The sequence below is a fragment of the Arachis hypogaea genome, chromosome 16 (assembly GCF_003086295.3).
Source record: "Arachis hypogaea cultivar Tifrunner chromosome 16, arahy.Tifrunner.gnm2.J5K5, whole genome shotgun sequence".
Taxonomy (NCBI): domain Eukaryota; kingdom Viridiplantae; phylum Streptophyta; class Magnoliopsida; order Fabales; family Fabaceae; genus Arachis; species Arachis hypogaea.
This window is the reverse complement of record NC_092051.1, coordinates 10,304,227-10,327,890: the sequence shown is the minus strand read 5'-3', so window position 1 is coordinate 10,327,890 and position 23,664 is coordinate 10,304,227. Positions and strand designations below refer to the sequence as shown.

At 36.8% G+C, this 23,664-nt stretch overlaps 2 protein-coding genes and 1 pseudogene across 2 annotated transcripts; 1 reads left to right on the top strand and 2 right to left on the bottom strand.

Annotated features, from left to right (window-relative positions):
• The first annotated feature begins 3,642 nt into the window (after positions 1-3,642).
• Positions 3,643-8,650, top strand: LOC140179897 (uncharacterized). The gene is made up of 2 exons (XM_072219803.1): positions 3,643-3,855; positions 3,972-8,650. The coding sequence occupies exon 2, from the start codon at positions 4,550-4,552 to the stop codon at positions 7,211-7,213; it is 2,664 nt and encodes an 887-aa protein (XP_072075904.1). The 5' UTR covers positions 3,643-3,855; positions 3,972-4,549; the 3' UTR covers positions 7,214-8,650.
• Positions 8,651-8,721: 71 nt separating this feature from the next.
• LOC140179898 (serine/threonine-protein phosphatase 7 long form homolog) lies at positions 8,722-9,300 on the bottom strand. The gene is made up of 3 exons (XM_072219804.1): positions 9,116-9,300; positions 8,940-9,027; positions 8,722-8,847 (listed from the first exon to the last, which is right to left on the bottom strand). The coding sequence occupies exons 1-3, from the start codon at positions 9,298-9,300 to the stop codon at positions 8,722-8,724; spliced, it is 399 nt and encodes a 132-aa protein (XP_072075905.1).
• A 7,539-nt stretch (positions 9,301-16,839) lies between these two features.
• Positions 16,840-17,598, bottom strand: LOC112756609 (cytochrome P450 77A3-like; annotated as a pseudogene).
• Positions 17,599-23,664: the final 6,066 nt, after the last annotated feature.

Here is a 23,664-nt window from a genome sequence, read left to right as displayed (position 1 = left end):
ATCAACTTTACTTTTGCTAATATTTATCTTTCAAAAGTTTTAAGATTAATTATTTTTGTTATTATTTTTATTACAAATCAAATAATATAATATAAGGTTAAAATGGTATTGAAGTAAAACGATAAAAAGAAAAGAATTATCTACCCCCAATAAAAAATTCTATAGAAAAGAGAGAGTATCTGGAAAAGAAAGAGATAGAGGAAGAATAAGAAGAAAAAAGTATATCTGAACAACGCAATAGGAAAAATAAAAAGGGATAATATTGGAAAAAAAAGAAAACAAAATTTATAAAATTGCCCGTGTCCACTCTTCTAAATCCCGTGTCCATCATTGTCCTTCGTGAAAGAGTGGACACAAAAGTATAAAAAACTGTCTCGGAAACAATATGTCCACTGTCCATGTTTCCGTGTCCTGTCCCCGAAAACAAACGGCTACCTTATGTGCTTATTAGATGCACCATATTTATATAGACCATTAGATTTGATTATATGAAAATCAAAGGCTAATATAAAGAAGAGTATTGATGGACTCTAATAAATACAGAATATCATAGTACATAAATAAATGCTTTAAATGGCAATACTTTAATACGCAATACTTTAAATGACAATAGAATCTTTTATTCTTAAATAATTAAATTTAAAATATATAAATACAAAAATATGAGTATTTTTATATTTTTTATTCAATAAAATTAATTATTATACAATAAATTTTTATAATATTAAAAAATTATATTAAAATAAAATTTTAAACTGTAACATAAAAATATAAAATAATTAAAATTTTATTTTATATTATTTGACAAATAATTATATTATTATATTCAAAAATTTATTAATTAACTAATTTTGTTAAAGATATTATTATATAAAATAATTTTTCATTAAAATATTTTGAAAATATAATTTATTTAAAACATTATATATAATACATGAAAATATTAATTTTTTTATTTTTTTTCAATTTTTTTAGAAAAATGAAATAAAAATAATATAATTCTAAATACATGTCTATCACATTATATATTTACTTATATTAGTAAGACCTAAACTAATCAAGCTTACGTATTTAAAAATATATAATATATAAATACAATAAAATAAATATTTTTTATTTATTAAAATTAACATTTAAAGTTTCATATATAAAATATTTAAAATTATATATTTATAATAAGATCATTTTTTATTTTTATTATTTTCAAGTATTTTTTTATTATTTTAGTTAAATTTTTTATTCTCTAACTCGACCAAATTTATAGGGCAGTTTACATAAATAAATTGTTTGCCCCCTCAAATGTACGCAATTGTATTGTTTCAAATATGAAGATGCAAAGTCACCAAAAAAAATATGAAGATGCAAATACATTATTTCATATATTTATAGAAACTGCTGCCGCCAGTAGTGGTTTACCGAAACACATCATCTGCTATAGCCAACAGCACAGAAACCGCTAGAGACTATCGCGATTTCTGTTTGTTTGTAAATTATATGTATTGGGACACGTGCATAAACCGTTGGAAGCAGCGATTTACGTTAAGTATGAAAACAAGTAGTAAAACTAATATTTATTTAAAAAAATAATTACAAAACAAATAATTAATGATATATACAATTTAAATAATATCATAAATAAAAAAATTTAATTTATAATTTCACAGTATAATTTAAAAATATAAATATGCATATAATAAATTTTTTATTTGTATTTATTATTAAAAGTGAAACCAAATTACAAATAAAAAAATACAGTACTCAAAGTATTAAATTATATAAACCAAGACTTTTTTTTTTTATTCTCATCTCTTTTAAAATTTATAAACCAAGACCAAATAATATATATTTTCTGTAATTGTAGAATTCTTTTGTTAAAATTATATTTTATTTAAATATTTAAAAAATTAAAATAAAATTAATTTTAAATTTTAAAATACAAATTTTTATATAATCTATGTTGATAGGGAGGTATAATTATTTTGATAGATGTTAGTAATTTTATTTTTTTTAATTTATAAAATAATTCATAAGAATATAAATTTTACCAATTAACATGTATTTAAAAAATCATCTTTAAATCTTAGCCATATAACTCAAAAGGTCATTGCATTTATATTTTTTAGGATTTTAAAAAATAAAAATTATTTATATTTTATAGTTGATTGATTGGATAAATAATAGTGATAGCATCATAATTTTGATGAATAAAATAAAAAATATAAATATGCATGTAATAGTTTTTTATTTATATTTATTATTAAAATGAGATTAAATAGCAAATCAAATAGTGAATACTCACAGAGTACTAAAATATATAAACTAAGACTAATTTTTATTTTTTTTATCTTCGTCCCTTCTAAAACTCATGAATGATAAAATAATTTATTTTTAGTAAAAAAATCACTAAAGTATATATTTTTCTTTAAAAATTACTTCATTTTTTATCCATATAAATCATATGATTGCAAAAAATATATACTCAACCTAAACTGATGTCGCCTCCAGCGGTTTACACGTGTCCTAATACACATAAACCGCTACTGGCAGTAGCAGTTTATGGCCAAAGCATCAACAAACAGAAATTGCGACAGCCTCTAGCGGATTATGTGCCTCTAGCGGTTTATGTGTTCCCCATTCGCAAGTAATCCGCTGCTGTGTATAGCGGATTATGTGTTTCGATTAACCACTACTGCCGCGGTTTCTATAGATATATGAAATAATGTATTTGCGTATTCATATTTGAAACAATGCAATTACGTAAATTTGAGAGACAAATAATTTATTTATGTAAATTGCCCAAATTTATATATATGAAAAATTAGTGTAAATGACATAATATTTTCAAAATACTTTTATTTTTTTATATTTATATGTTTTATATTTTTAATTACGTAAGTTTGATTAGTTTAGATCTTATTAATAAAATAAATATGTAATATGAAAGGCATGTTTTTAGAATTATATTATTTATTCTGTTTTAAAAAAATTGAAAAAAATAGAAAGGTTAATTTCATGTATTATATATAATATTTTAAATAATTATATTTTTAAAATATTTTGATGAAAAATTATATTATATAATAATATCTTTAATAAAATTAGTTAGTTAATAAATTTTGAATATAATAATCTAATTATTTGTCAAGTAATATAAAATAAAATTTTAATTATTTTATATTTTTATGTTACAGTTTAAAATTTTATTTTAATATAATTTTTTAATATCATAAAAATTTCTTGCATAATAATTAATCTTATTGAATAAAGAATACTCATATTTTTGTATTTATATGTTTTATATTTAATTATTTAAGAATAAAAGATTCTGTTACTCTTTAAAGTATTGTGTATAGTCACCAAAAAAAAATATTGTATATTAAAGTATTTTCATTTAAAGCATTTATTTATGTATTAGGATATTCTGTATTTATTAGAGTCCATCAATGCTCTTCTTTCATATTAGCCTTTGATTTTCATCTAATCAAATCTAATGGTCTATATAAATATGGCATATCTAATAAGCACATAATTATTGTGCTCGTTTTAGACATACCCTAACAACCTAATTAATATATCTACCTACCGTTTTTAGGGGTGGATTAAAATCCCTACCAAAATCTCCACCTACCACATCAACAAACAACAAAAATCTCTGTTGCCATTTGCCAATCCTTATATTTTCCTTTGTAAGGTGTGCTGGAATAAGATGAGGGTGCTATGGTCAACCTCCATGGGCTTTCAAAAAGCCGAACCATGTTAGTGAGCTTCAGTTAATCAAATATTAATAGTTTTTCAATTTAGTGTCGATCACATTTGTTTCGGCCTACTTTGATCTTTCATTCGTTAAATTGAAAGGTAACTGACGGTGTCTCTAAAAGTTTTTAATAAATTGAATGTGGAATTCATGATAGATTTTTCTACTTATACCTTTTATTGACCCGATTCTGATTTTTGTTCATAATCTCCTTTAGGATATTTGAATCTGCTTTGTTGGGGCCATGGAGAGATGAACTACGAAGATTGTTAATTGGGTTCTCTTTGATGAATCATTGAGGTTGAGCGGAGGCAAATGAATCGTAATCAAAACCGAAACAGGAAAAGAAAAATCCATGGACAGTATTCAGTAGGTGATTAAAAATAGATTCAATTTTGGTCTTTGGGTACTTTTGTTTAGCTTATTTTTAGGGTAAAAAACCAGATTAAACCAAGGGAAGTTGAAAATTACTTAGATAAGCCAAACTGAAATTCGTTTCTGCAATGAGCCAAACCCTATATTTATATAATTCGAACCAGTGTGGTTCGAACTCAATTCATTAGTAATTCGAACCAGAGTGGTTCGAATTATGAAGAGGGAAATTCATTCAAGTAAATCGAACCAGGGTGGTTCGAATTACTTGGGAGGAAAACGTATCACATAATTCGAACCACACTGGTTCGAATTATATAGGGAGAAGCTGCATCAAGTAATTCGAACCAGGCTGGTTCGAATTACACAAATTGAATTCAAACCAGTCCGGTTCGAATTAGTGGTAGACAGTGCAGTATATATATGGTTCTAAACGTGAGTTGCTCTCATAGAGGGTGTAATATGGCTAGTGAGGAGAGTTTTGGGGTTTTGGTTCACCATAGAGGATCCATTAAGAGAAAAACTCGCTCCGGTGTGAAGTTCACAGATAAGGATCCTCTCTGTATCGTCGTGAAACCAACGACGAGCTATGATGATCTTGTTAGATCTGTGCTGATGAAACTCGGTCTGGAAGGTGCGAAGCGAGTGAAGAAGTTTTTCTATCGCATTCCAATCACTGTCTTGCAGGATACGGTGAAGTATGATTGCTTCACGATTGGTAGTGATGAGGACCTGCAAGTCATGTTTCTATGTCGGAGGCAGTTTCCCGAGGTTAGGACACCAGAGTTGTTGGCAAAGTTGGTTGATGTGGTATCCAGCTCAGGGGGTTCGAACCGGAATGCCACCACTGAAGCAGCGGCAGCCGGTTCGAGTTCAAGGCCTGCCGTTGCTTCTTCGTCCGTCCCTGTGTACGAGCCAGCGGTCGAACCAGTCGCCTCCCCGTCTTTTGCTGTTGATCTGAATGATGGAGTAGGCGACGTGGTAGGATCAGTTGATATTCTGCCGAACGCTTTACAGGGAGTTCCACCAGTTGGCGTCGGTGACGGAGTGTTGGGTGATGTAGAGGAGGACGACGTCGAGCCGGATATGATTGAGGATGACAGCGGCGACGAGGTTGGAGCGACTGAGCCTGCTTTGGTAGTCGGTGGTTCTAGTTCTGGCACACAGCAGTATCCACCACATTTTTCCTCTTTGGACCTAGATGCCATGAGGCAAGAGGGTGTTTCAGGGAACTCTGTTGGATTCGGAGCTAGAGATGCTGAAGGGACCGCTGGTTTGACAGAGTTCCAGGTTGGTCAGCAATTTCAGGATAAAGACGAGGCCCTGTTAAGTGTGAAGACTTACAGCATCCGGCGAGGGGTACAGTACAAGGTTGTGGAGTCTGATCATCGCCGTTATGTGGGCAAGTGTTCTGAGTTTGGGAATGGGTGCACATGGTTGATTCGACTGAGTCTGCGGAAGCGCAAGGGCATTTGGGAGGTCAAGCGGTACAATGGACCTCACACTTGTCTTGCGACCTCCATCTCGAGTGACCACAGGAGCTTGGATTATCATGTGATTTCCGCGTTCGTTATGCCAATGGTTAGGGCCGATGCATCCGTCAGCATCAAGGTGCTCCTAAATGCCACGGCAGCACACTTCGGGTTTAGGCCGACTTACAGGAGGGTCTGGATGGCGAAGCAGAAGGCAATTGCCCTCGTATATGGTGACTGGGATGAGTCATACAACGAGCTCCCCAGGTGGGTTTTGGGAGTCCAATTGACGATGCCTGGTACTGTTGCAATCCTACGGACGAGCCCCGTTCGAGTTAGTGGACAAGTAGACGAGTCTCAAGCTTTTTTTCACAGACTTTTCTGGACGTTTCCACCGCTCATCCAGGCATTTCGCCATTGCAAGCCTTTAGTTAGCATTGATGGGACCCATCTGTATGGGAAGTACGGGGGTACTTTGCTCATCGCGATTGCACAGGACGGGAACTCCAACATTCTACCCGTTGCATTCGCACTAGTAGAAGGTGAGAATGCAGAGTCTTGGTCATTCTTTCTCTCCCACCTTAGACAGCACGTGACACCGCAGCCCGGTCTTCTGGTTATATCGGACAGGCATAACGGCATAAAGGCTGCGCTTGAGGCTCCGGACGGGGGTTGGTTACCTCCATCTGCATACCGTGCATTCTGCATTCGACACGTAGCGGCTAATTTTGCCCTTACCTTCAAGGGCAAGGATGCACGTAGGCTTCTAGTGAATGCCGCATATGCCAAGACCGAGGTTGAGTTTGATTACTGGTTTGATATTCTTCGGTCTGAAGACCCGGCTATGTGTGAGTGGGCGAACCGGATTGATTATTCCTTATGGACTCAGCATCGTGACGAGGGACGGAGATTCGGTCACATGACGACGAATATCTCGGAGTGTGTGAACTCAATCCTAAAGGGTGTCAGAAACCTCCCTGTTTGCTCTTTGGTGAAGGCAACATATGGAAGGCTTGCGGAACTCTTTGTTCGCAAGGGTAGAGAGGCTGAGGCCCAGATGGGAACCGGACAGCAATTCAGTCAGTACTTGGTGAAGTGTATAGAGGCCAACTTGAAGAATTCGAGGTGCTTCACGGTGACTTTGTATGACCGGGATAACTTCGAGTTCACCGTAGCCGAGACCACCCCGACGGGCTCTTTCTCATTAGGTACCTACAAAGTATCGCTTGCATCCAGGACCTGTGACTGCGGGTACTTCCAGGCACTTCATTTCCCGTGCCAGCACGCACTTGCATGCTGCGCCTACTCACGGGTTACCTGGTCCTCTTATGTTCACAGCGTGTATCAGATTAGTTCAGTGTTCCGTGTGTACCAGATGGGATTCACACCGCCGATACCGGAGGGATTCTGGCCACCTTACGACGGGCCAACCGTGATCCCGGACCCTGCCAAGAGGCGGGCAAGAGAGGGTCGTCCGAGATCGACTAGGATACGGACGAACATGGACGAGGCAGATCCGAATCGGCCAAAGAGGTGTGGCCTTTGTCGCCAACCCGGACACACCCGCAGGAGTTGCCCACAGCTTGGAGGACCGTCTCACACGGGGGGCCAGTAGTAGCGATCTTGTTATTGTTAGTGTTTATTGATTTTATTTTTCCTGTAACTTGTTATTGAAGATGATTTGTGTTATCTGTTTATCCTTTTAACTTCTAGTAATGAAAAAGTTGCATCTGAATTTGAATTTGGTTAGAAATCCCATGACTACAAAAGTTGATAACTACAGTGTCATATGATTCAATGATAATACATAGTCACTAATCCACAAGGTAAATAACAGATTTTTAAGTACAATAAGATGAGCATACAACAAGGAAAAATAGCTCTAAAGTAAATCATCTAAAATACATGAGTGAACCCTAACGTCCAAAATACATGACATGTAAATCATCTAAACAAGTGGGAGCCTGTCCCACAACGACGGGGAACCCGTGGCCTCTGACCTCTGCGGATGAACGGCTCCTCATCCTCTATCTCATCTGCGTCCTCATGCGGGGTAGGCTGTGCGGGTGGCGTAAAATGGAGTGGTGCGACAGACGGCCCGGCGACAGACTGTGATGCAGCGGTGTAAGCGGAATGTGGGGTACCTCCCAAAGCAAACTGGTCACCAACAGGAGTCGTAGCAGGCTCGTTCAGATCAACATCTAAGGGTGCCTGCGTGGCAGGGGTCTGAGGACGCCTCCTGCCCGGCTCGTCCTCCTGCATGATAGCCGAAATCTCCGCCAGAAACCATGGACTGCCGAAGTCCGGATCGAGCGTATCTGCCCCAAGGAAGTCCTGCCACTGTGATCCGGGAATAACCCATGGAGTACCGTCCTGCTGAGGCTGGTCGTCGGTGGGTACTCCAACAAAGTAATGTCCAAAAGGACCGGACCCAAGTCCAGCGTCACTAGGCTCAGCCCCGTCACCCATCCCGGAGCCATACCACTCACCTCCGTGAACCCCATCCTGGGTACTACCACCAACAACTGAGGCCGCCCCTGCACCATCCCCGCCCTCAGGCCCATGCTGATCATCGTCATCGTCCTGAGGGTCAGGTGCAGCGGCATGAACCGCAGCACGCCCTCTACCTCTGCCAGGATGATGTCGTCGTCGACCCCTAGCGGGGCCGGCCTCGTCGCCAGCCTCCATAGCACGCTCAAGCCAACCCCAGTCACGCTGGCTACGACGTGTGCCCACGCGAGCTCTCCTATCAACCCGCCTCCTATCCGGCACGTCGTCAGGCCGATCCATCTCAGGTACTTGCCCAGCTCCCCGCTGTGAGGCCTCAACAGGAATAGCAGCGGCTCTCGGATCGCCCAACTGCGGATCCGGAGACAAAAACCTCTTCCCGTGCTGACTCCACCAATCCAAGAACAGATGCGACAGACCAGGGTCAGCAACAACATCGAATCTCAGCACGCTCTCCGTACGGTCCTCCCAATACTGATGCCACTTCTGCAAATGGGACGGGAACCATCGATCGCCGCCTCTGCCGTCCTTCGACATCAGAAAGTCGATGTTCAGGGCGGCCTGTGGACGGGGCTGCACCCCTCCAAACTGCGGAAGAACTCTGTCTACCTGATGTCACTCTATGACGGCAAAGTAGATAAGCGATGTAACAGACCGCCACAGCACCATATGCCGAGGCTCCAAAACCTCGGGATGCACGACCTGAAGTACGTCAGGGCTACTGTACGGCATCCAGATAAACTGCACGCATAACGATACAATGTCAGGGCAACTCGTGATGCCAACTCGTAAATTGTGGTTAAATAAAAAAACTTATTAAGTTACATACTGACCTCTCTATCCTGCAACCGGTCTATCCATAGCCTCCACGTCTGAACTCTAGGACCCTTCTCGCTACTGGAAGGGATGTAACCTGACCACCTGCAACATGCACATGTGTTACCGCTACTTATATGTGTGCTTAGGGTATCCAATAGTAAATTGAAATAGACAAAGATTAGGGAAGTACCTCGAGGCCAGTGGCCAGCTGAACGTCTCAAATCCTGCAGGCCTAAACCGAGGAAATCGCCAGAAAATCCATGACTGAAGTAGCTGAAGTGGGCCCGCTAGCTTGATAACATTTCTGTTCGCCACACGGCACATGCACCGGTACAACCATGCCAGTGCTGCAGAACCCCAGCTGTAGGTCCCCATCTCCTCCAGCCTAGCTACAAACGGAAGCCATCTGATGTGAACGCGGTTACCCGACTTGTCCGCAAAAAGCTGCGTGCCCAACAACATCATGATGTACGCACGGGCATAACGACGCACAGTATCCTCATCAGCTCCCTCCGGGCACTCACCAAACGTCTCCTGAAACCAGCTGCAGTTGACCGCGTACTTCTGAACCTGGCTAGGAGGAGGTACCACTCTAAACAACTCCTCGAACCAAACCCAGGCTGGACGGCCACCCTCGATGTATATATGGAACTCTGATAGGCAGCCGCTGACGTAACGCCCGTCCACTGGCAAACCCAGCTGGTATGCCACGTCCTGCAGTGTGATAGTGCACTCTCCGAACGGCATATGAAACGTGTGAGTCTCCGGACGCCATCGCTCAACAAACGCACTCACAAGGGCCTCGTCCAACCGGAACCATCTATCGTTCAACCTTGCAAGATGGTAAAGACCAGCCATCTGCAGGTACGGAACGTATCTGTCATCCAGGACCATGCCCTGCTGCCGCCGCATGCTCCTGATGCATCGCTGAGGCTGCGGAAGAAATGAACCGCATTCTTAGAACCAGCTTAATTACCGGTGACAAACATAATCAACACGATAATTGATAAACCAAAAAATCTTACTATGTATAGCCGCTTAAAAATACCAAGAATGAGAACCATTTGCATAAGAAACTTAAATTAGAAACCCCCATAGGCTACTGACATGAAAGATCTAACATTATAAAACCACAACTAAACCGCCTACATAAACCACTACTAGAAACCACTAACGTAAACCGTTAACGTAAACCGCTTACATAAACCACATACATAAACCACTAACATAATCCACTAACATAAACCACTAACATAAACCACTAAGATAAACCACCAACATAAACCACTAACAAAAACCACTAACGTAAACCGTTAACGTAAACCGCTTACATAAACCACATACATAAACCACATACATAAACCACTAACATAAACCACTAACATAAACCACTAACATAAACCACTAAGATAAACCACTAACATAAACCACCAACATAAACCGCTAACAAAAACCACAAACGTAAACCGTTAACGTAAACCGCTTACATAAACCACATACCTAAACCACTAAGATAAACCACTAACATAAACCACTAAGATAAACCACTAAGATAAACCACCAACATAAATCACTTACAAAAACCACTAACATAAACCATTTACAGAAATCACTAATATAAACCACTAAAATAAACCACCAACTAAACCAATATCTTACTCGCATGCCAAACCACAAACTCACATGTACCGGTAAAACAAAGTTATTTCCATACTAACCTCTTCGTTGATGACCCCAGCTATATGGGCGACTCCGTCCAAGCGATATAACCGCGCCGGATCGTCTCCCATGAGCAGAATATTGCGTTCAGGTCTTTCGCGGAGAGAATCTGGGTCGTTTTCTCTGAGATTTGGTGGGGCAGGGGAAGGTGAGAATGGTTCGAATGAGGCTGATTCGAACTCCTTATATAGCCCATTCCCTAGTAATTCGAACCGGGGTGGTTCGAATTACTAACAACCTTGCTTAAGCGTAATTCGAACCAGGGTGGTTCGAATTACATGAAGAACACATTTCCCCCTAATTCGAACTGGAGTGGTTCGAATTACTTGCATAGGTAGTTCGAACCAGTCTGGTTCGATTTACATTCAATTTTTTCTTCGAAATTCGAACTGGTCTGGTTCGAATTATTTGAGGATGAAGTTCGAACTACTCTGGTTCGAATTACATAAAAATATGATCTGGCTCATTGCTGTATCGATTTTCATTTTGGCTCATATAGGTAAATTTGGATTGATGTTGGCTTATTATAGTGTTTTGCCCTTATTTTTATTTTCTTTTTTAGTTTGGTATGATGCGAGCCTTTTGGGTTTTCATGTAGTAGCCTTGGAGTTTTCATGTGTTAATCGACTTAACTTTTCGTGAGATTGAAGGTTCCAAATGTTTCAAGATTTTTCTTTCTTTCCTCACCTATTGCTATGTATTTAAGTAATTTAAAAAGAGAATTGTGGTTGTGTTTGGTAGTAGGAAAAACCTCAATTGCTGGATCTGCTCTTCTTACTATAAAGCGGTGTTCTAATCATAGATCTTTGTGCCAGGCTTGTGATTTGGGGTAGTGGATTGATCTCTCTCTCTCTCTGCTTAAGTCAAGTCCATTCTCTCTTTCCCTCTCTTTCTATCTTGCAATGATTGTCACTTAAATTTTATTAGTTTTAGAAAAATACTACTTATATTTAAAATTCAGCTTTTTGTCACGGTAAATTTTAGAAGGTTAAATTTAACAGTATTTGTATAATTTTTTAGAGTGTTTGAGAATACTCTAGATAGTTCTGGAACGTTCTAGAATGTCCTAGAAGGTTCCGAAATACTCTAGAAGGTTCTAGAAGACTCTGGAAGGTCATAGAGTATTCTAAAAGAGTGTGGATGTATATAGGAGTATAAAAAGTAGTATGGAAGAATCTAGAAGTATTTAGAAAGTTGTGGTATGATGGATATTTGTAATGAAGGTTCTAGATGATTAATCTAGACCGTTGATTAGATTTAATACTAACCATCCATTGAGAAAGTGGATGGCTATAAATAGGAGGTGAGAGTTAGTGTGAGTTGTGTGTGAATTATTTGTAACAAATACTTGAGTAATTAAGTGTTCTTTCCATCAAGCTTCCTTTCTCTTGTGTTCTCTTGTATTCTTAGCTTTCTTACTAAGTATTGAGAGTTAGGCTGACTTGGTCTTAGCTCAAGAGGTTGAGTAAGTTCGAGTGCCGGCACAGTAGCGTTGGAGTGTGTCCAAGGCCGTGACAATTTGGTATCAGAGCAAGGTTCGAGAGGGAGCACAAGTGGTTTGTGGGTATGGCTTCTAGTGTAACCATGGAGCATGTTGAGACTCAAAGGGGAAGGAATGTTATTCCTTCTCAGTGGGGAGGCAAGAAGGTCCGTTCTTCAAGTGAGCCTAGAGGTAAGGACTCTAACTTCTTAGAAGAGAGAGTTTCTGTGTTGGAGAATGTTCTATCCTCGATGGATGAGCGTTTCCAAAGGATAGAACATGACAATGAGACCCTCGAGGCTCACGTGTTGGGAGAACTAGATGCTTTCAAAGAAAGCATACTCCAAATCGAAGAGAAGCTTGAGAATTCCTTGAAGCTATTTGAGGAAGTTCGAGTTTGGTTCGAGGAGGAAAAATCTCGACTAACCATTATAAGGGAGACAACAAAGATTGATCTGCCAAAGCCAAAGGAGTTCAAGGGCGTGTGGGACGCTCAAGAGGTGGAGAACTTCCTATGGCAAATGGAGAGGTACTTTGAAGGCCAAAGGATGGTCGAAGAAGCAATAAAGGTACGCACTGCAGCTCTCTACCTTTCTATACATCAATTGCCACCCTCTACGTTACTGCACCTCCTTTCTACAAAAGGTCTAAAAAGTCAAAAGAGACTAATGCCACGTGTTGCAAAACTGTAGTTGATAGTCTTGACACATACGATCTATATGTGTGGATTGTTTTTACTATCCATATCATAGAAGTCCCCAGGCCCCATACGGTTATGTTTGTGTATCACTTTTTGTTTAGGAAAACCGAGGTTCTTCTTTGTTGTTTTGCCATCATATTTATGTTTATTTTCGTTGTTGAGAAGCAACAAGTGAAGAGTGAAGAAGGTGATGAATGAAATGACCGAGAAACAACATTCACACTAGTGGTGGCTTGACACTACCACCACCAACCGTTCCCCATGGCTTCAATGCACTCTTTTCGGTTCCAAACTTTATTCCTCTTTCTCCATCCTTATTAATTTGCATAGTAAAAAATAGTTGCAATTTTTGACAAATTCGTAAGTTGTAATTATTAGATTGTGTTGTAACTTGTTATATGCACAGAGAGTCCTTTGCCTATCCTTTTTTAGCCTCTTTTTTTCCTCCAAACCGGTTTGATGCAATGTGAGTATGTAGCTCTTACTACTTCCATTGTCAGCCACTTATGCACAACATCTTCAGGCCTAAGGCCCATCTTAGACATGGCTGCCACTGCATGTCTACAAGGCATACCTATAGACATGAATTCAATTTACCACATGCAATCAATCTTTTGTAACAAATATACAATTTTACAAGTACAAAATAGTATTCAAAACAAGTTTACCAGTTAGCTGCCATAGGTTGCATGTGCATGTTCTTTCTTCAAGATTAACCCCAACCTTGTGATTTCGACAGTGCACTTCAAAAAGAACTCTTTTACTATCTCCAGTCCAGATAGCTTTCCATTTTTGGCTTTTTGGCTTAATGAAGTCGTCCGGTCTTTTTTGAATACCCAAGGCATGTACAATATGCACTATTTCAATCCCCCACCTAAAACGATAGCGTTTTTACCGTTAAGTGACATATGCTTATTCCAGTTGTTTTCAACGCCAAAATGCACAGAAGAACCGCCATATATCACGGAATACAAAGACAGAGATCGGGACATATTATTTTTTTGGACAGAAATCGCTTTGTCCTTATTATGAAAATTGGACAAGGACCGAATTTAATGTTTACTCTTAGTATTTTCTTTTTGTATTTGGGCATACGGGCCAGATTCAGTCCAATCCCGACAACCTTTCTGACCCGATGGGAAAGATGCGTGACCAGAGGTCTAGCTCCACCAGAGACACCATTGTCGCTCAGAGGAAGAACACCGTTACCGTTCCATGGATCTTAAACTATTGTCTTAACCCACTTGCGCTGGTTCTTTTTGCTTTGAATCTGACCTACCACTCATCTTCATCATTCCGCCATGTCGCTCCTCCTCTCCCCCAACCCGTTTCGTGGCTGGATAGAAACCGGTCGTGGAGCATGGATCCTCGTCGTAGCCGCGCTGAAGAGGCCGATTCTGGCCCGCCACTATCCTCACCTTCAAAACGATCTGCTTGTTCGGTCATTCTCCACCGCAGAACCACAGCTTGCCCTTTGCCATCATCGCTGCTAGTCGGAGCTCGGAGCGGTTGGTTGTGTCGACGATCCGATGGGTTTCGCGTGCTTCTATATGAAAACTGTCCAAACTTGCATCTTGCATTGATTTACCATTTTCTGCGATGCTTGGAGAGTTTCCAGCCTGTTGGTTGAGACGATACTCACTGTTATCGCTCCCGAGATTAGATAAGTTCTCATCTGTTCTCAAATGTATTATTAGAAGTAATAAACGTTACTACTTTTTTCTATTGATAAATGTTACGTTACTCGCAATTTTTTTGAGAGATTTTACTTTCTTTTCCTTTTAAGAAAGAAGAGCTACTGCTTGTGTTTATGGATAACACTACTCATCCTTCATTCATCCTTTCAATTTAATATTTTATTATTTTAATTTTTAATTAATTATGTTTTCTGTTTTTAACAAACTACAATTAGTTTTAGAAAAATACTACTTACATTTAAAATTTAACATTTGTTCATCTTTTTAATTTAATAATATTATTTAATTATTTTTTAATTAAATTACTTTACTATTTTTTAGTAAACATATTGTTAATCATATTTAGTTTAAATTTTATTTAATTAGATGTGTCTGTTTTAATTTTTTTAATTATTATAATAAAAGACTAATTAAAGAAATAAGTTAAAAAATATTTGGTTGCATTGATAAAAATATTATATATGATAAAAACTCAGATAATATATGTTTAATAATTTTTTCTTCTTCTAAAAAATATTTTTGCATAAGTATATTACAAAAAGAAAAATATATTCACTTTATTGTGAAAGTATGTATTTTATAAGAGTATTTGTAAATGACACAACACAAAAAATTAATATTCAAAGTTTAAATTTGATTCGTTACAATATATTAATGATAGATTATGATAAATACAAGTCCAAAAATAGAAGATGATAATTTTCACAAATCCACAAAAAAAAATCTCAATTCATGCCTAAAATCAAGCATTTTCTACCATTAAGTCTGAATCCACAAAAAAGGGAAGCACTTACGGTGAATCAATAAAAAAGAAAAAACACAAAAATCGTTAGACTTTTAATCCCACTTTTAACCAACTCTATTGTATTTGTGCAATACATTCTCGGGCAAAGTATTTGATGGAACTCTATATGAGAAGGAAAGTCTACTTGTACAACAAAATTTAGCTTTTAGTCCGCCTTTAATATTATTTAATTATTTTTTAATTAAAACATATTTCTATATTTAGGATACACATTTATAATTAAGATTAATTTAAATTTTAAAAATTAAAATTTTTTTAACTTCCTACCCACTTCATAATTAGTTATTATTTCCTTCTTTTACAATTTTTGTGTCTCTGTAACACAGTTTTCTTCTTTCTTCTATTCTGCTATAATATTCCAATTTGTGTAGACAAAAAAAATTCAAAGTCAGTGCATTTAGAAAAAAATTAATCCCTTACTTACGACTTTCAGTGATGAATGGTCGAATATAATTATATACTCAAACTAAAATATTTTTAATTGTAGTTTCTTTTTCAATTGTAACACATCTAAAATTATTAAGTTATACAAAAAATATTTTTGAAACACATCTAAAATCATAAATCTAAAATTTAAATTTAAACATTAAAAACAATCGTAACACATCTAAAATTATGAAGTTATACAAAAAAATATTTTTGAAACACATCCAAAATCATAAATCTAAAATTTAAACATTAAAAAGCAATTGTAACACATCTAAAATTATAAAGTTATACATAAAATATTTTTAAAACACTTCCAAAATACAGAAATTGTCCATCCAAATCTTAGGTAAGTTTTTGGCGTGGACGAACGGTGATGTTAATGCGGACGAACAGTGACGAGGAAGAGGAAGGCGGCAACGAAGATGAGTGTTGACGATGAGAAATGCGGCGTTGTGAATGAGCATCGAGAAGGAGGAAGGCAGCGTCGAGGATGAGCGCAGAAGAGGAAGGTGGCGCGGATGAACGCCGGCGAAGGATGACTTCTCTGAATTTTCGATACGCCTCTGGATTTTCAATATGGGGCAAACGTCACTTCTCTGCTTCTTTGAGTGTTTTGTATGAGTTTACTTAATAATTAGATGATTTAAGATTTATTTTAGAATTTTAAAATCAAAATTTTGAATTTTGAATCATTTGATTTTTAGATATGTATTTAAATTATAATATATTAATAATTAAATAGAAACAGAAATTTTTTAAATTTTAAATTTCAGTTTTATTTAGTTTGTATTTTGAATGTGTATTTAATTTTAAAAAGACACTAAATTTATTCATAGAGTAAACTACCATTTGTACCCACGAAAGTTGAAAACGCTGACATATCTACCCATAGAAAAAAGAAATTACCATTTCTACCCATAAAAAATTATTTTTACAGGCAAAATTATCCAAACACTAAAAAATTACCTAAAATCCCTAAATTATCCTCATCTTCACCACCACACCACCTCATTCACCCAATCACCTTTCTAACCCTAACCCTCTTCACCCAGCCACCACCCCTCTTTCCCAACCCTAACCCTCTTCACCCAGTCACCACCCCTCTTTCTCTTTCTAATCTCAAATCCCACCACCCAACACATTCCTTTATCTCTCTGTAAAGCTTTTCTTGGACTTCCGGATTCGCAATCAGCTGCGCTATCCCCCATTCCACCGCCGTCGCCGTCGTGTCCGTTCCCCCGTTCAGGAACTTTGAGCAGAGGAAAACCAATTCATCATTTAAAGGATCAGATTTCCTCCCTTCAACCTTCAGATCGAACAGTGTGTCAAGGTATGAGAACGTTGTTGCGATTTCGTCGGAGCCTGGATTCTCTATAGCTCTTCTTCTCTGTTCAATCAACGGTACAATAAAATCCACCTGTTCCTTTCGAACTTGTAACACTCTTTTCCACTGTTTCGAGAAGAAAGGACTCAGGATCAGAAGTTAATCATCGAGTCTTGGATTCAGAGTTATGAGAATGTTCTTCATCACTTGATCTATTTTCTCCACCTTGTGTTCTTCCATGTCAAGGCCAAAACACATTGCAACGAGGATACAGAACGTCGCGAACCTCGCGTCTTAGCGGACGAAGACAACGCCATTGTTGTTCTCTGCTTCAGTTCTGAGGCGGTTGATGAGCTTCTCCATGGCATTGTCCCTCACGGTACGGAACTCCCTCAGCCTGGTGGAGCTCAGCATGTTCTGAACCATGTTCCACCGCAGAGACTTCCAAACAGGTCCGTAAACAGCGGTGTTAACGGTGAACTTGTTAGAGCTGAAGATAGTCCTGGTAGGATATCTCATCAATGTGGGATTGGAGATTAGAAAGAGAAAGAGGGGTGGTGGCTGGGTGAAGAGGGTTAGGGTTAGAAAGGTGATTGGGTGAAGGAGGTGGTGTGGTGGTGAAGATGAGGGTAATTTAGGAATTTTAGGTAATTTTTTAGTGTTTGGATAATTTTGCCTGTAAAACTAATTTTTTATGGGTAGAAATGGTAATTTCTTTTTTCTATGGGTAGATATGTCAGCGTTTTCAACTTTCATGGGTACAAATGGTAGTTTACTCTTATTCATAATTTTTAGACGTGTTTGTTTTAGTTTTTTTTAATTATTGTAATAAAAGACTGATGGCCAGTTTGGCTAAACTTCTTAAATAAGTTCTTTTGAAAAAGGAGCTTAAAATATAAGGACTTTTATTAATAATAACTTTTAAATAAGTTATTTTGAGTTTGGATAGTTATTATAGAAGTCCTTGTTTTAAAGTTGTGCATTAAATAAGAGTGATAAAATAGCTTTTGAAAATAGGAGAAGTCACATTTTTTAACTTCTTCAAAAGCTCTTAAATAACTTTTTGAAAAGTTAAAAGTTTATCTAAAAAATTGTACCAAACACATTAATGTAACTTTTTATAAGTCAAAAGTTGAAAAAAGTAGCTTTTTGGTATTTCCCAAACGGACCCTGAATATTGTACCATTTTTAAAGGATATCTAGTTGAATTGATATGAGAATTCCATTCAATGGAACTCTCAAAAATATTTATGAATGTGTCTCATTTCACTGTCTTATATTTATTTATTGGAAATAAAATATTAAGTTTATTAACAACCTTGTTGTGATAAGAACGAGAGCAACGTGGATGCCCATTCCAATGTAAAACTCATATTTTCAAAGAGAGAATGAATATTAAATGCATGTTGAAAATCAAGACCCATGCATGTATAAATAGGGAGTATGGTACGAGACTTTTTACACAACAATAATAAAACAAAGGTGGATACTACAATGAAGATGGCAAAAATATCTTCTCATGAAGATGCTTTGGTTAAAAGTGTGGTTTATTTATTTAGCCACACTTTAAACAAAAACAACACTTTTATAAATATCAAAATCTAACCATACAATCCATCATCCAAAGGTCAAAAAGAAATATACTCATATGAAGACAATTATGCCATCTTCATTGTAGTATCCACCTAAAACAAATACTCTCTCTTTTCTTTCTTACACTACAAAGCAATATAATAATGTTCTCTTTCTTTCTCTTACTATAAACAAATGCAATTCTCTCTCTTTTTACTTTTAATACTTCTTTCTATCTTTATATATATATATATATATATATATATATATATATATATATTTATGCAATTCTCTCTCTCTTTACTTTTTATACTCTTTTCTATCTTTATATATATATACACATTACAATATATAATATTATTATATATATACAAATCATTATTGAGCTAATTATTTTAATGCTAGAGTCTTATATTAATACATCTTTATTTTATATTTAATATATCTTTTATTTATTTTACAATACGTTATCAGCACGAGACTCTGATCAAATTTTTAGGAAGACTCAGGTAACAAATTTTTCATTATGTCGAAACTCTCTCATCTTGAATTCAATGCTCTTGATATATCTGGAAACAATTATTTATCATGGATATTAGATGCTGAAATCCATCTTGATTTAATGGATCTTGGAGATACCATTAAGGCTGAAAATAATGCATCCCAGAAGGATAAAGCTAAAGCCATGATTTTTCTTCGTCGTCATCTTGACGAAGGATTGAAAAATGAATATCTTACATTAAAAAATCCTGCAGATCTTTAGAAAGACCTTGAAGAAAGGTATAATCATCAGAAAATGGTGATACTTCCTCAAGCCCGATATGAATGGACGCATTTGCGTTTACAAGATTTTAAATCTATAAATGAATATAATTCTGCAATGTTTCGAATCACCTCACGAATGAAATTCTGTGGGGAAAAAATAACTGATTATGATATGTTGGAGAAAACTTTCTCAACCTTCCATGCCTCGAATGTGCTCCTGCAGCAGCAGTATCGAGAGAAAGGGTTTAAAAAATATTCTGAGTTAATTTCTTGCCTTCTTGTTGCTGAACGCAACAATGAGTTGTTATTGAAAAATCATGAAGCGCGCCCAGCTGGCGCTGCCCCATTTTTTGAAGTAAATGTGCCAAATTACCCCAGAAGAGGTAAATGGCAAGGTTTTAATAATAAGAAAAATTATGGAAGGAAAAAGAATTGTGTTCAAAAGAGAGGATCTCACCAGAAGTGGGATAAAGAAAGGAATATCGGGCAGAATAAATCAACAGAGGATAAGAGTTTCCGTTGTGGTGGAAAGGGCCATTGGTCACGTACCTGTCGTACCTCAAGGCACCTAGTCGATCTTTACCAGGCATCTTTGAAAAAGGACGACAAAGGAAAGGAAACAAATTTTGTTTCAAATGATGCTGAGAACTCCACCACTCATTATGATGTATCTGATTTCTTTGAGGATCCTGAAGGAAATATTGGTCATTTGATCAATGATGGAATAGTTTAATATGTGGGACTGTGAAATATATATGTAAATAAATAATGTAAAGAACTTATTGTTAAGTTTTATTTTCTATATATTTAAATTTCAAATGTGTCAAACTTTAAAATAAAATTTTAGTATATGACATTATTTTATGTACAGTGTTTTTTAGAAAAATAATTCTGATCAAGTATTCAATTTAACTGTGCATACTACTCATTTTATTATTATTTGTTTTTGAAGAGAATGGCAAGGATATGTAATGAAGATGTATGCCTTGCGGATAGTGCAAGTTCGCACACTATTCTCAAAAGTGATATATATTTTACCCATCTTGTGCCAAAAGAAGAATATGTTAATACTATTATTGGCTCAGGCAATGTGATAGAAGGCTCCGGAAGAGCTATAATTTTGTTTCCTGGAGGAACAAAATTTATAATAAATAATGCACTGTTGTCTACCAAGTCTCGAAGAAACTTGTTGAGCTTTAAAGATATTCGCCGAAATGGATATCATATTGAGACTATGAATGAGGAAAATCATGAGTATTTATGTATCACAACTCATGATTCAAATAAGAAATTTATATTAGAAAAATTACCCTCACTTTCATCTGGGTTGTATTATACCAAGATTAGTGCAATTGAATCACATGCCACTGTAAACCAAAAGTTTATTAGCCCAAATGAATTCATAACTTGGCACGACCGATTGGGTCATCCGGGAACAACCATGATGAGGAGAATTATTGAAAACTCTCATGGACATTGACTAAAGAACCAGAAGATTCTTAAAACTAGTGAATTTTGTTGTGCTGCATGTTCTCAAGGGAAGTTAATTCTAAGGCCATCATCAGTAAAAATTGGATTTGAGTCCCCTAAATTCCTAGAAAGGATTCAAGGTGATATATGTGGACCTATTCATCCACCATGTGGATCTTTTAGATATTTTATGGTCCTAATAGACGCATCTTCGAGATGGTCACATGTGTGCTTATTATCTTCTCGCAACCTGGCATTTGCGAGATTACTGGCTCAAATTATTCGATTAAAAGCACAATTTCCAAAAAATCCAATCAAAGCAATTCGTCTTGATAATGCTGGTGAATTTACTTCCCAAGCTTTTGATGGTTATTGTATGGCTAATGGAATAAGTGTTGAACATCCAGTAGCTTATGTTCACACGCAAAATGGGTTAGCAGAATCACTTATTAAGTGCCTCCAATTAATTGCTAGACCCTTGCTTATGAGAACAAATCTCCCAACCTCGGTTTGGGGCATGCTATTTTACATGCCGCAGCACTTATTCGTTTGAGGCCAACGAGTTATCATCAATTCTCTCCTATGCAATTAGCTTTTGGCCAGCAGCCAAATGTTTCCCATTTAAGAATATTTGGGTGTACGATATATGTTCCCATTGCACCACCTAATCGCACCAAAATGGGACCCCAAAAAAATTGGGAATATATGTTGGATATGATTCTCCCTCTATAGTGAGGTATCTTGAGATACAAACTGGAGATGTATTTAAAGCCCAGTTTGCGGATTGTCATTTTGATGAATCAAAATTTCCATCATTAGGGGGAGAGAATAAGCTTCCTGAAAAGGAGCTTAACTGGAATGCATCATCATTGATGCATTTAGATCCTCGATCAGGGCAATGTGAACTGGAAGTTCAAAAGATTATACATTTGCAAAGAATAGCAAATGATTTGCCTGATGCATTTTCCGATACAAAGAGGATAACTAAATCTTATATACCAGCGAAAAATGCCCCAATTCGAATTGATGTCCCAGTAGGACAAGTAGCCACTGAAGCAAATTCACGCCAGAAGCGTGGCAGACCTGTCGGTTTCAAAGACAAAAAATCCTCGAAAGAGAAAAGAGGTAAATAATATTCCTGTTGAAAAAGACATAGTAGAGACACCTGCAGTTGTCCAAAATTCTGATATAACGCCAGAAGACGTTCAGGTACCTGAAAATTGTGAAAATGACAAGATCTCGATAAATTATGTCTTTACAGGAGAGAAATGGGACCGAAATAAGACAATTGTCAATGAAATATTTGCATATAATGTGGCATTAGATATCATGCATGAAAGTAAGGATCTTGAGCCAAGATCAGTCGAAGAATGTCGACAAAGGAATGATTGGCCAAAATGGAAAGAAGCCATGAAGGCTGAATTAGACTCACTTGCAAAACGTGAAGTCTTTGGACATGTAGTCCGTACACCTGAAGATGTAAAACCTGTTGGATATAAGTGGGTATTTGTGAGAAAACGAAATGAGAAAAATGAAGTTGTACGTTATAAAGCCCGACTTGTGGCACAAGGTTTTTCACAAAGGCCCGGTATAGATTATGAAGAAACGTATTCCCCTGTAGTGGATGCGATAACATTGCGCTATTTGGTCAGTTTATCTGCATATCATAAACTGCATATGCATTTAATGGATGTGGTAACAGCCTACTTATACGGCTCATTAGATCGGGATATCTATATGAAAGTTCCTGAAGGACTAAAGATATCTAAACCATCTAGTGAATATTCGCAAGGGTTATACTCAGTCAAATTGCAAAGATCTTTATATGGTCTGAAACAATCTTGACGAATGTGGTATAATCGTCTTACTGAGTATTTGGCCAAAAACGGATTCAAGAATGATGATATCTGTCCGTGTGTTTTCATAAAGAAATCTGCATCTGGATTCATTATAATTGCTGTGTACGTTGATGATTTAAATATCATTGGGACTCCTGAAGAGATTCCAACAATTATAAAAACTCTAAAAGAAGAGTTTGAGATGAAAGATCTTGGAAAGACTAAGTTTTGTCTCGGCCTGCAGATCGAGCATATAAAAGGTGGGATCTTTATTCATCAAACAACATACACAGAAAAGATCTTGAAAATATTTTATATGGATAAGTCACATCCATTAAGTATCCCAATGATAGTAAGATCTTTGGATGTGAAAAAGGATCAATTCCGTCCTAAAGAAGAAAATGAAGATATCCTTGGTCCTGAAGTACCATATCTTAGTGCCATTGGAGCACTAATGTATCTTGCTAATAATACGCGACCTGACATATCATTCGCGGTGAATTTACTAGCAAGGTATAGTTCCTCTCCAACCAGAAGACATTGGAGTGGAATCAAACAATTTTTTTGATATCTTCATGGAACGGTTGATATGGGATTGTTTTATCCCTATGGATCCAAGTCACAACTAGTTGGCTATGCAGATGCCAGATACCTGTCTGATCCACATAAAGGGAGATCTCAAACAGGATACCTATTCACATATGGTGGTACAGTTATATCATGGAGATCCACAAAACAGACGATAACAGCAACCTCCTCTAATCATGCTGAAATACTGGCGATTCATGAAGTTAGTCGCGAGTGTTTTTGGCTGAGGAGTCTGATTCAATATATTCTGTCATCATGTGGACTGATTGATCATAAGATAGCTCCAACTGTCCTGTTTGAAGATAATACAGCATGCATTGCTCAACTTAAGGGTGGATACATCAAAGGTGAT